This window comes from Muscardinus avellanarius, assembly GCF_963383645.1.
Source record: "Muscardinus avellanarius genome assembly, chromosome: 2".
NCBI classification, from domain to species: domain Eukaryota; kingdom Metazoa; phylum Chordata; class Mammalia; order Rodentia; family Gliridae; genus Muscardinus; species Muscardinus avellanarius.
In genome coordinates this window covers 75,519,817-75,532,568 of record NC_137787.1, presented here as the reverse complement: position 1 = coordinate 75,532,568, position 12,752 = coordinate 75,519,817, and the positions used below count along the sequence as shown (strand labels likewise).

The 12,752-nt window shown below is 40.6% G+C and overlaps 1 protein-coding gene across 1 annotated transcript in view; it reads right to left on the bottom strand.

Moving 5' to 3' along the window:
• Nucleotides 1-12,752, bottom strand: part of ITGB6 (integrin subunit beta 6) — a gene marked incomplete at its 3' end in the record, with an annotated part of 78,484 nt that overhangs the window by 5,970 nt on the left and 59,762 nt on the right. Inside the window, exons 12-14 of the mRNA XM_080689391.1 lie at nt 12,247-12,469; nt 9,057-9,154; nt 3,670-3,789 (exon numbers count right to left, since the gene is read on the bottom strand). Of these exons, the coding sequence (XP_080545517.1) occupies nt 3,670-3,789; nt 9,057-9,154; nt 12,247-12,469 (441 nt within the window). The remainder of the gene's footprint in view (nt 1-3,669; nt 3,790-9,056; nt 9,155-12,246; nt 12,470-12,752) is intronic.

The following is a 12,752-nucleotide window of genomic DNA, read 5'->3' as shown; positions in this document are numbered from 1 at the left end:
GTAACATCTTTGGTGATTCACATGTTTATTATGACTGTACAGCCAGTGGGAGGCAGTGTAGTACAGTGGTTAAGAGTGCTGACCCCCAAGCCAGTCTGCTGAAATTCCCCAACCAGCTCTGGTGCTTAATTACTGCAAGACCCAGCAAATTATCTAATGTCTTTATGCTTTAGTTTCCTTACCCATAAGACAAAAATAATAGTAGTACCTGCTTTGCATGGTTGTTGAGGATATTATGTGAATCGACATATGTAAGACATTTATTTGGAATTACACCTCAATGTGGTATTAATAGGCGCTTCATAAATGAGAGTTGCTATTGTATCATTAGTAGTAGTGCAGTTGTTAATAACAAATGAATGCATTGTCTCTCTTTTCTACGCCCCAGATCACAAGGGCCTGGATCCTCCAAGCTGGAACCTGTGGGCACAGCATCATGGTTATTGGCACAGCATCACGGCTGTTGGCACCTTCCTGCAGAAAGGCTTCTCGGCCATCATTCCTTAATGAGATGTAGCTCTTAGGCTCTCAGAGTCCCTCCAGATATAAGCAGGAAGGTGAAGGATGTTCTACCTCGATCCACAAGCACCCCAGTGGGTGCTATTCACTGACTTCTTTTTAATTTGCTTGGAGGATGCTAGGAAGGGTGGTTCTGGTTTTGCCTCTTTTCTACCCAAGCATCCATATGGCCAGCCCGAGATTCTTGGTGTGAAAGCTGTGGGATCAAAAGCACTCCTGACTTCCGGGGCAGACTCTACACTCAGGGCTTCAGGAAGTGCTAGGCCTAGGGTCAGACTCTACACTCAGGGCTTCAGGAAGTGCTAGGCCTAGGGTCAGACTCTACACTCAGGGCTTCAGGAAGTGCTAGGCCTAGGGGTAGACTCTACACTCAGGGCTTTAGGAAGTGCTAGGCCTAGGGGTAGACTCTACATTCAGGGCTTTAGGAAGCGCTAGGCCTAACCAGGGGCTCTGGCTTTTGTGGAGGAATAGGCAGCCTAGGACCTGACCGATGACTTCTGGGAAGCCACCGGGAGGGAATTTTTTTTCCTTCATTTTCCCTACTACAAAATCATAGCGATAAATAAGATACTATAGCCCAAAAGGCAGCAGGGCCTCTGCTCTGAAGGATGGCATGTTGGTGTGCTACTCTTATTGTGTGAAAGAATAGAAGCCAACAGTTCAAAATGAGGAAGCATTGACCTGTGAAAGGTGTGCCTTCTCTCTCTCTCTCTCTCTGTCTCTTTGTTTCTCTCTGTCACACACATACACACACACACACACACACACACACACACACACACACACACACACACCAGCTAAGCACAAAACCTTCTGAATTAAAAACAGGGCCTACTCTGGAAATTTGTTTCTGTTGTTTGGGATGTGTTTTTTAGTAAAATAATATTATATGAGATTGCAAGATGGCTTTTTCAGATAACTTAATAAAGCCACTGTCACAGTCTCAAGCAGAGGGTTGGATGTGATTGGTAGATTTGACTTTATAAAACATCATGAGAAAGTAGGTTTTTGTATTATAAAGTCATTCATGCTTGTACAGCAGGATTCGCCTTATATTTCCTTCACTGACTGCGGGAAGATACGTTTCAATGACGCCCGTTTACATGAGATTTTTCAAAAGCCAGTCCCCAGGAGTTCTCTCCCCACCTGAGTTTCAAAACCAAGTTCAAACTCATCCTCCCAGTTCATGGATTGTGAGACCTCTAACCCTCCCTCTCCCTCAGCACAGCACTGTGACATTTTTTCTGATGGTGTTTTCTTGATTATGATCTACATTCTAGTTATGTTGGTATTGTTTTGGTTTTTATGCTTTTAAGTGATGCCAATTTGATTTCCTTGATTTCAGATTCAGGACTTATTATTTTATCAGCACCTTAGAAAGCAAGTTCACACAGCAAAACACATCTGCTTTCTAGCCAGTCCTTGCTGCTGCTGTTTGGACCAGAATTTAGACTCCCAGCTTTTCTGGGGAGGAAGAGGTAGAGGGCGAGGTCTTCTGAGGTCTGATATAATGTAGCTGACATTTCTGTGGGAAAGACTTAGGGAGGGACTCATCATTAACTGAAGACAGAAAATAAATATGAGGCACCTGTGAGAATCTGAGAATGCAGCCAGAGTTGTTAGGGCAGTTGCTCAGAGAGAACTTGGGATCAGGGTGTTGAAATGTTGAGTCCGGGGCGACACATCAGGCCTGCTGACTCAGACATGTTGTTGTTGTTGTTTGGGGCAGTACTAGGGGTTGAATCCAGGAGCATTCTACCTCCAGGTTACACCTCAGCACTATTTTACCTTTTATTTTGAAACAGGGTCTTGCTGAGGCTGGCTTAGAACCTGTGATCTCCTATCTCAGCCTCCCACACACTGGGATTACAGGCATGTGCCACCATTCCTGGCTAAAAATATAGACATTTATTATCTTTTTAAATTTTTTTTTTTATTTTTTGGTGGTACTGGGGTTCCTGGAAGCCCTTCTACCTCCAGGCTACACTCCCAGACCCATTTTATTTTTGGAAACAGGGTCTCTTCTTAAGCCAGCATGGCTGGCTCCACCTCCCAAGCTCGAGGATTACAAGCATGCACCACCACACCCGGTGCTAACATATAGACATTTAAAAACAAGCTTCCAGCTGGGCATGTTGGCACATGCTTGTAATCCCAGTACTTGAGTGGTGAGACAGGAGGATCCCGGTTCGTGGCCAGCCTCAGCTACTTAGTGAGGTCCTTTACAACTCAGTGAGACCTTGTCTTAAAGAATAAAAAATAATGCTGGGGATGTAGCTTGTAGGTAGAATGCACCTGGGTTCCATCCCCAGTACCACAAAAAAAAAAAAAAAAAAAAAAAAAAAAGCTTTCAGTTGAGTCTGATATAAAAATTTGAAAACTTCTAGACAAAAATATACCTTCTTCGCTGCTTCCTTCTCTACCTAATTAAACTTTATCTCTTCCCTTTAGTGAATATGAATTTTTATGTGAGTGTTTTCCCACTCTCACACCAACTCCAGGAGCTGACACGGCTGAAAATCCCCAGGAGCAATGGACACATTGGCATCCTTGCTGGGTCACATCCTTCCTCCCTTGCTGCTTTGAATCTTTTCTGATTCTGCATTATCATCTGATGACTCATTGCTGTATGTTATGTATTGCCACATGATTCACATTCAACCCTTGAGTCATCTCTTAGAAGAAAGTACTGTTATCCCCCCGCCCCACTTTACAGTTGAAAATGTAGAGACTCAAAGAGACAAGCATCTTCCATAACGCCGAGCGGCTATTAGATGGAGTAGGAGGATTCAAACCCAGGCTTGTCTGATCTCATCTCATTTTAAAAATCTGATAGGCACCTCTTTGCGAGCTTTTCCTAACGGTAGATCTTTTGCTTACATTTTAGCAGCTTGTCTTTCTAGCGGTCAGCAGCCAGGTTTCAGGGAGATGGTGACTGGTATAAAGACAAGTCATTATGTTATCTGGTCTTAATAAAAGACACTGGAACATAGCAAACCTTTTAGCGGGTATCTTTCAATCTTTGGGAAAGTAGAGGCACTCCATCCAAAATTTGGAAATGTCTTTCCTGGAAAGCTACCTTAATGACTTGCTGTCCCCCCAACCCTTGTAGTATCAGTTGCCATTGGAAATGAGAGGCAAGCCACTCACCTTTTTCATTGATGCTGTGAATGATGGTTTTCCCCTCATTGTCTGTAGTTATTAGGAATGTAATAAGACATTCATTTTCTCCTTGCAAAGAGCAGGAAACAGAACTATCCTTTGAGAAATCTGCAAATAAAGGAGTCATTCATGACATTAAATGAGATTCCAAAAGAGATTATTTTAAAAGCAAAGTAGTATTGAGTTTTAATATGCAAATGAGAATTTTCAACATGGTAGGATGGAAACAGAAGAGGCATAGTGTTTCTCCCACCAAGGGAGATTTTTGTTTTTATTCACGTTCCAGAAGAACAGCTCCAGATGTGGTCAATCAGGACTGACCATCAAAATGTACCTATCAAACTGATGTGGGCAGGATTGCTTTCAGTCGAGTGAAAGCACTGCCAGGCAGGTGCCCACAGCTGTCTGGGGAACAGAATGGCCCTGATTGTGGTAATGAGGGGGCTGATGTTCCTCTTTGCTGAGAGCATCTTAGAGGGACATCTAGATTACATTGCTGCACAATCCACATGGATACTGATACTTTTAAAGGGGCTTTTCTCACAATGGTGTAGTCAAGGGTGCTGGTCATGTACTGTCACAACAGTAAAAATAAGTTAATATCAGGAAACTGAGACTGAAGTGTTATATAGCTCAGGAACCAGCAGGATAATGGTAAACCACAGATTCAAAGGAACCCAGAGTGACAGTTTGCCATTCAGCATGGCTCCTTTCCTAATTAAATAAAAGTCCAGCCTTCCTCAAATCTTTTTCTACTAGATTTTATTCAAGGGGCAGGAAATGAATATCACAACGGAAACTGAAAATAAAGCCATTCTGAGATTTATTTATCGGAAATCCTAGTAGTCTAGTTCCTCTGCCAGAATTACACAGCATTTCCTGAATTAAAATAAAACAAAACAAAATAAAAATTTGTTTCATAGTCCTTCTAAATTGGAGATTTTTTGATGATACTATTATGTATATTGGTCTTCAGAAACCTGGAAGTAGAATGGCCATTTGCTCTTAATATAAACTTCTAGGACATATGATCCACTATTAATGTGTTTAGACATAATGGGTCTGAGTATTAAGACTTTGAATGTCTCAAGTAACAGTGGACATGCTTATAACCTCTCATTAGTTTAAAAATTAAAAATACCAAAAGGTCTTAATGAAATGTGTTTCATGTGTTTCCCTGCCTTTCACAAAGAAAAATAATAGTCTATTGGGTTTTACGAATTCTACAGCTATACATCGCTAAAATTACGTTGTCATTTCTTGTCTTTGCTTCCCCCCCTTTTTTTGGTATAGGGGATTGAACCCACAGGCATTCTACCTTTGAACTACCACTCCCCCTTTTTTATTTTCTGTTTTGAAACAGGGTCCTGCTGAGTTGCTGAGGTTGACCTTGAATCTGTGATCCTCCTGTCTCAGTAGCCTCTCAAGTGCTGAGATTACAGGCTTGTGTCAGGCATGAGCATATAGCCCCCTCATTACCAAAGACACCTGCTTTATCTTTGTAGTTAATTTATAAGCCACAGAACTGATAAAGTCTGTGAGAAGTGTGCCTTGTATTATTCATGAAAACCAGGACTAGTAAGACATTTAGCATTATAAATAAGATTTCAGGCAATAGAGTTGAGAGAATAAACTGTTTTTGGACCCCCGTGAAGCATCATTTATTTACATAGGACTATGAAGAAATCTAAATACAAATCATTCTCGTTTGGTCATTTCCAAATGACCATCTTAAATCACCAGGAAGTTCTGAAAATATGCACTCTGGGAAGTCATCCCCAGGTATTTTGGTGTGAGGGGGTGGTATGTGCCAGGGCTGGGACTTTTAGTGCATGGTTTCATAAGCATTTTAAGAAGATGATTTTGATTAGAAGGTTTTGGAACCTCTGGGCAATACTTGATTAGTGAAATTCTCATCATTTCATGTGTTTGATTGCAAATGGCACTGCATTTATAATTCATACTTGGTCATTTTTTAGAGGGCTTTCATCATACTTCTGCCTGTGTCAGCTCTTCAGCTAACTAGAATTCATGAAGACTTGGAAAATATTCTTCTTGTTGTTGAATTTTCTTCCTTCTTTTCCCCTCTCTGTCTTGACAGTGTGAGCCCCGTTCAGCTCTCTTGAATATACTTAATGGAACATTTTGTTCTAAGGTAGAAACTATGTGGGCTGATGGCTTATCATATGCATTTCAGTAGTATTAATCCTGCCTTTTTATTTTCTTTTAAATAGCTGAGCTGGAGCACAGGGAGGCTTACTTTCCTTGGCCAGGATTATTTAAGTTTTAATGGAACCGCGAATGTGACCTTTGAGTGTCTACTCCCATCTTGCTTTAATTACTTTGCCACTCCTTCTCCTGACAGTTTCAGCTCTGGCTGGAGCCTGTTTTGTAGTGTTTGGGTATTGAAATAGTATGACTAAATGTGCATGAAAGATTTGCATAATTGGCTGCTAAGATTTTCTTTTGTGGTTCATAAAAAATGGACCTTTTTCCCTCGCTCTTCATTGTGAATGTCTGCACTGCTGCTCTAGAATAATAGAGTGAAAGCAAGATCTCCAGTGGTCCATGAAATCATAGAGAAGGAAGAAATGTGAGACCAGGGTATGAAAAGGTGGGGCCTGTGAAGGTCCAGGAAGGATGTGAAAAACATAAGCTGCTTACACCACTGAGTCAAGACTACTGTGTGTTTGAAAACAGCTCTTGGAGTCAGTTACAATTCTCCATGAAAACTGTTTCCCAAGGGGAAAAGGGTTCTGTGGTCATATAAGTTTTGGAATCCCTTCCCTTTTCCCTCCTGGTGATTGACAAGTACATTTAATTTAATGTGCCTAACAACTCCCAAAAGTTTTATAAAAATCAACAACAAAAAAGTTTACCATTTCCAAAATATATATATGACCATAGGTGCTTTTAAAACTATTTTTTCAAAATACATATGACCATGTAATGATTTCAGAACTAGTGCTTCATGGAACAAACGTTGAGTAGCAATGCTCTGAACACATGGATGCTGGGTAAATAAAAAGCTCGAATCTTTCAGTATCATGGAATGAATAAGGTTAAATCAGATGTTCTTAGATGTGACTGTCATGGTCACACACAGTAGTGGAAGGTCAGTCCATACCATTTGTTAAGTTATGCTTATTTTAGTTTTGTCCCATGGGGAAGTATGAGTTGCTGACCCCACGGAAGAGCAAATATGATGTTATCATTTTATGGATGTGAGATTGATAACACAACTGGATTGTTAACTAAAAACAGGACTTATAAAAAGGCTCGTTTGAAAAGTGACTTTTTGCTAGGCATGTTGGCACATCCCTGTAATACCAGTATTTGGGAGGCTAAAACAGAAGTATCGCAGGTTCGAGGACAGCCTCAGCAATATAGTGAGACTCTCAATAACCTAACAAGGCCCTGCTTCAAAACATAGATTTTTAAAACAGGGCCGGGAGTGTAAGTTGGAGGGAGAATGCCCTGGGTTTGACTCTACTTACCCCTCCCCAATAAAAAATGTGGCCATTTATCTCACAGTCTGAAAACCATATAGTTTCTCTCAAGTTCATCCAGATTAACTATTTAAATGTTACTAATAATCTAATTATAATTTTCAATCTCTAAGTTCAAAATAGATGCATCTTCTTTTTGAAGACCCTTTATTCAAATACACAAAAGAATAATGTGGATATTTTAAATGCCTCTTGAGTCTAGCCTTCCTCTTAAATCCAAGCATTTATATCAATCTACTAAAAAAATTGTATAATTAATCTGAAGCATCCTGGCATTATCACAATTTAAACATTGCCCCAGTTTACTCTGTTTTCCCTCCAGCATGTTGAATTTTTCATGTTGCTAGTGAACTGAGTTCTAGTCATTTGCAGGTCATTTTCTGCAATTTTCTTAGAGACATCTGGTAAATAACCCCACTGTTTGCTGTGAAATGAACCTAGAAGGAAATGCTGAGACTCAGGACTAGGTACTGATGTGGACAGTCGTAAATGTGGCTTTCCTCACGCCGTGACGTATCTTATCTTTGCTATTCACTTAGGTACACACATCCTGCCCCATTTACTGCCATTTGGCGTGTTTATCTTTGGTCACCAGAAAAGTACCTATGAGGGGTTTTATGAACACTAATCATGTCCTGGCACATAGGGTAATTCAACTGTGCAGACAGAACTCTCAATTTTGAAACAAGGCAAGTAATTTTCAAAAGAATATAAATGTCATTACATTATTCCATTTAGGAAATGGATTAATTTCCATATTTCAGTTCCATCTATTCAAAATATGTATCCTACAGTGTCATAAATTATTGCCTTGATTATTTCCCTTCACCTCAGATACATCTTGGTCACATCTCTAATGCATGCAGTGGCGATTCTATCTGAGAAGAATGATAATGCAGAGTTTGTGATGATACAAAACCCAAATCTCCCAGATTATCCCTTTAGGAGAAGTCAGTCATCTTCTCTGCGTTAAAGTTTACAAATTATTCTTTAAATGGCCTTCTGAGCTTAAATGCAATTAATTTAAATATTTGAGATGAAATTTTGCGATTAGAAAGAATCTGATTTTGTTTTGTTTTTGAGTCCTGGGGCTTGAACTTAGGTGTATTCTATCTAATGTTACTCCAAGTTACTACACCCACAGCCCTACTTTATTTTTTATTTTGAAATAGGGTTTTGCTATATGCATATGCTGGCCACGAACCTGTCTCAACTTCCCATAGAAGGGGATTACAGTTGTGTACCAATGCACCTAGCTAGAAAGAGTCTGATTTTAAGTGATTAAGTTTAAATTGGCCGATGAAAGCAAGAGTACAATTTGCTTAGCAGTTAGACATAACAGGAACTTCTGAATTTGCAAATAAGGCAAAAGGGAATTAAAGATGATCATGCAATGTCCATATTTGCAAGGTTGGAAGCAAAAGTATTTGAAGAGGAAAAGAGAAGTGGCCACCAATCAGAAATTGGCCAGGACAAAGAATATATAGCTGAGTTACAGTTGCCTTTATCTTATCTTGAAATGAGGCAATCGGTCAGATGATAGAGGGCAATTTACAGTTTGGGGGGTTAACGGTTAGTCATTTCTTCAGTTTTCTCTCTTTTAGTTGGGAAAATATAGCATTCTGGAATTCCCTTTGTTCAACAGAGGTGAATTGCCAATAAATCCGAAGTCTAATGAAATAGCTATGGGTTTAAACTGGGACTTTTAAAGCCTAAGCTGTTAGGGGTTTAGCCTTGCAGAATGTAGTGACTTTTCAAAAAAGAACTTGAGTGAGCTGAGGCCCTGGTACAAATAAAAGGCCCTTGATTCACAGAGTTGCTGCCTTTTCGGACTCTGAAAATGAAAGTGATAAAGACAAGGAGCACCTTTCTCCTCGCTGATGGTTGCGCCAGCCAGTTTGCATTTGTCCACACATTCTTCCTGGGCCTGGCCGTCTGCAGACAAGTAGCATTCAATGCAGCTCCTGCAGACAGGATTCAACAGAGCTCGTCAGTTCCTGTCGGTAGGAGAAAGATGTGCACTGGGATATTGCTTGACTGCTGCTGCAGCTTGTGCTACAGGGCTGTCTCATGGGTGGTACTGACCTTTTGTTGCTTTCAGAAAGATACGGAGGTGATATCCAAGAGGACACGGAATTATTCTGAATTCTACTCAGTGGTCACTGTTCCCTGAGCCAGCCTTCATAATAGTGACCATACTAATTTTTCTGTACTGATTGCTTTTAATTGGTTAAGAAAAAAATCATTTCAATCTTTGTGTCATCTATATTTTTATTTTACTTTTTTTTTGTGGTACTGGGGTTTCTGGAAACCCTTCTACCTCCGGGCTACACTCCCAGACCCATTTTTATATTTTTATTTGGAAACAGGGTCTCTTAAGCCAACGTGGCTGGCTTCAAACCTGTGTGATCCTCTTGTCTCCACCTCCCAAGCACGGGGATTACAAGCGTGCGCCACCATGCCCGGCATTTATTTTACTTTTACCTAGGGAGAGCTTATATTTATAAATGTGATTAGAGACTAGGTGAAGTTCTGAATTTGATCTATAACTCAACCAGAATTCCAAGAATGGCTAGTGGTTTTCCTATGTGTCCTATGTGATTATTTGATTTTTAATATGCTTTTATTGGTGCATTATAATTATACAACATAATGAGGCTTGGAGTGATAGAATTATAAATACACAGAGTGGTTGGTGTGTTTTCTTGTGATTATTTAAAATTTCACTTTTCTAAGCCTTGTTTGGGCTATTTTTAAAGTGTAGAATAGAACTTGGCTCCTCATTAATTCAGACTTTTTACTAAAAGATTACTACTTATAGAAAAGTGTATTTCCAAGGACATAAAGAAATTAAGATACCTTAAAGCTATCTAGAAAGTAAAGTAAAATTTAAACCCTGAATTAATGTTGTGCTGCAGAGCCCTTTACAAATAGATTGTGCGGGACACTTCCTCCTCTCTCTTTCCCAGCTGGTCATGGAAAATGTACAGTAAAATAAAAATATAGATAACTCAAGGATTAAAATGATTTTTTCTTAACCAATCAGAAGCATTCACTACAGAAAAATGAGGACGGTAGTGATTATGAAGGTTGGTGCAGGAAAGAGAGTCAGTAGAGTTCAGCACACACTCGCAACCTCATCAAAGCTCAGCAGAAGCTCTTAGGCCAGCTGGGTCCCTTGCAGCAGAAGGCCAAGACCTCCCTCTACAGGAAAGGCTAAGGAGCCACCACCTACTTGGAGGTGTGAGTAGAGGTCTTGTGAATTTGTCTTTGCATTGCAAGCATATTGCATTTTTGTCTAGCTTATATATTTATTTGGAGTGGCTGCATGGGGGCCTTGTGAAGATTGTAGAAGCTCTGAAATTTTTTTGTACATTTCACTGAAGACTGCAGCAGCTAGACCATTCCCCTATTCCATACCACACAGCTCCATAGCACCCTCTGCATTCCCTGTTGGAACTGGCAGCCCAGATATCATTGTGATTCTTTTAAAATATATCTATCTTGCCGGGCGTGGTGGCGCACACTTGTAATCCCTACGCTTGGGAGGCGGAGACAGGAGGATCGTGCTGGTTCAGAGCCAGCCTCACTGGCTTAAGAGACCCTGTTTCCAAATAAAAAAAATATAAAATAGGTCAGGGAGTGTAACCCGGAGGTAGAAGGGCTTCCAGGAATTCCAATACCACCACCACCAAAAAAAAAAAAAAAAAAAAAAAAAAAAAATATATATATATATATATATATATATATATATATATATAATTTTCCACTAGATTCTAAGTACCTGTGAAGGTATAAACTATATGACTGCTTCAGTGTTTAATGCAGGCCTCATGACCTAATATCATTCTGAGACTGGCCTTGAACCTGTGATCCTCCAGTCTTAGCCTCCCAAGTCCTGGGATTACAGGCATGTGCCACCATGCCTGTTTCCACTTAATACCTCTCTGATAAATAAACACATGCATGAATAAATGGAAGGATGGACTCATCTCAAACTAGCAAACATCAAGGAGCCCTATATGACTCCTAAAGTTGAACTACTTTGGTTGTCGATTTTCTATCTTATAAATCAGATTTAAGGTTGCCTCCTGTATGCAGCGGAGATGAAGTAGAAAAGTAATAAGAGGAACATTGTGAAGGGACGTGCTCCATTTGACTCTACTCAAATCATCTACCCATGCCCCAGTGCTGTTCACATATGTCTTAGTTTGCTGGGAGAGTGACAGAGAAGTTGTGACAAGTGAATGTCACTGAGTGAAAAATTAATTTGGTCACTCTGTTTACAACAGAAATGCGAATGCTTTGCCATTTAGGGTATCAGAGTTTGTGAAAATATGAACCTCTCAAGCAGATTTGCTGCCTAATAGGTAACACACTGCAAAATCATAGCAGCCACCTTGGATACTTGCTCTACTTGACTAACAAATTTTGCCCAAATTTCATGACGTGATTCGCTAATCCAAGAAGTAGTCTAAGGAAAATGTGGATTTATTTTGTTGCTGTTGTTTTGGTTGTCATTTATTGTCCTTATAGTATAAAGAAACACGATCCACAACGGCTGTGTACAAAGACAACCTCAGAAAAGTGCCAGAGAGCCTGGGTGATGAGGAGCAGGGCCGGGAAGCTAAGATCTTCTTTCTGCCTCTCTGCCTCGTTTGGTCTGTGTGCAGGAATGAATCCACAAGGCCAGGCTATGAGCTTCTAGATAAGAAAGAAGCTTGTCTGTTTCCCCTAAAAAGCTACTAGATAGGCATGAGGCAGGTATTGTAACCCAGATGCCATCTGATGTTATCAATGTGGGACCTGGCTTTGTTTCCCCATGCTATCTCTAGCAGAAATGTGACTTCGGGATTCTGGATCCCAGACTGAGAAAGAGGCCAGTCTTGGCGTTCCAGGCTGAGGATCACAGGGGCCCCGTGGGTTTGTGTGTTTTGCTGGATGCCTGGAGACCAAACCCAGCAAAGACAATCTGAGGTTTGAGTTTACAAGATGTCATTAGAACTTTGATCACGAGGAAACCTATCCACACAGGGGACTGTGGAAAGCGCATTACCTTTTAGAGTTACAGGGGTCACCGCAGGTGGGACAGCGTTCACAGGTGGGTCCTGAGGCTCCCGGGTTTGAGCAAACACACTTGCCACAGATGCAGTCCCCTCGGCCACTGCAGAGCACTCCATCTTCTGAGATACACGAGTCTGTGCTGGTCGTACAATTGCAGTACTCACCCGTCCAGCCAGCCCTGCACACGCATTCGCCGCAGTCGCAGTCCCCGTTATCTGAAAAACACATACTCTGTGCTAATCATGGCTAAAACCACTTGCAGGATTGGGGTTAGGGGTATTTTTTCTCTTTGCCTTTAAGTACTAGCAAAAGGACTATAAAAAACAAAAACAAACAAACAAACAAAAACAAAAAAGTGTGTGCATGTAGGAAGGGCAAGTATAGATGTGTTTTTATCAAACGTGTTTTTTCTTACCTCATATGTTTATCGATCTAGTCTCCTAACTGGAGACCCACTTGATTACCTGATGTTATAGCAAACAGAATTAATAAACAGAT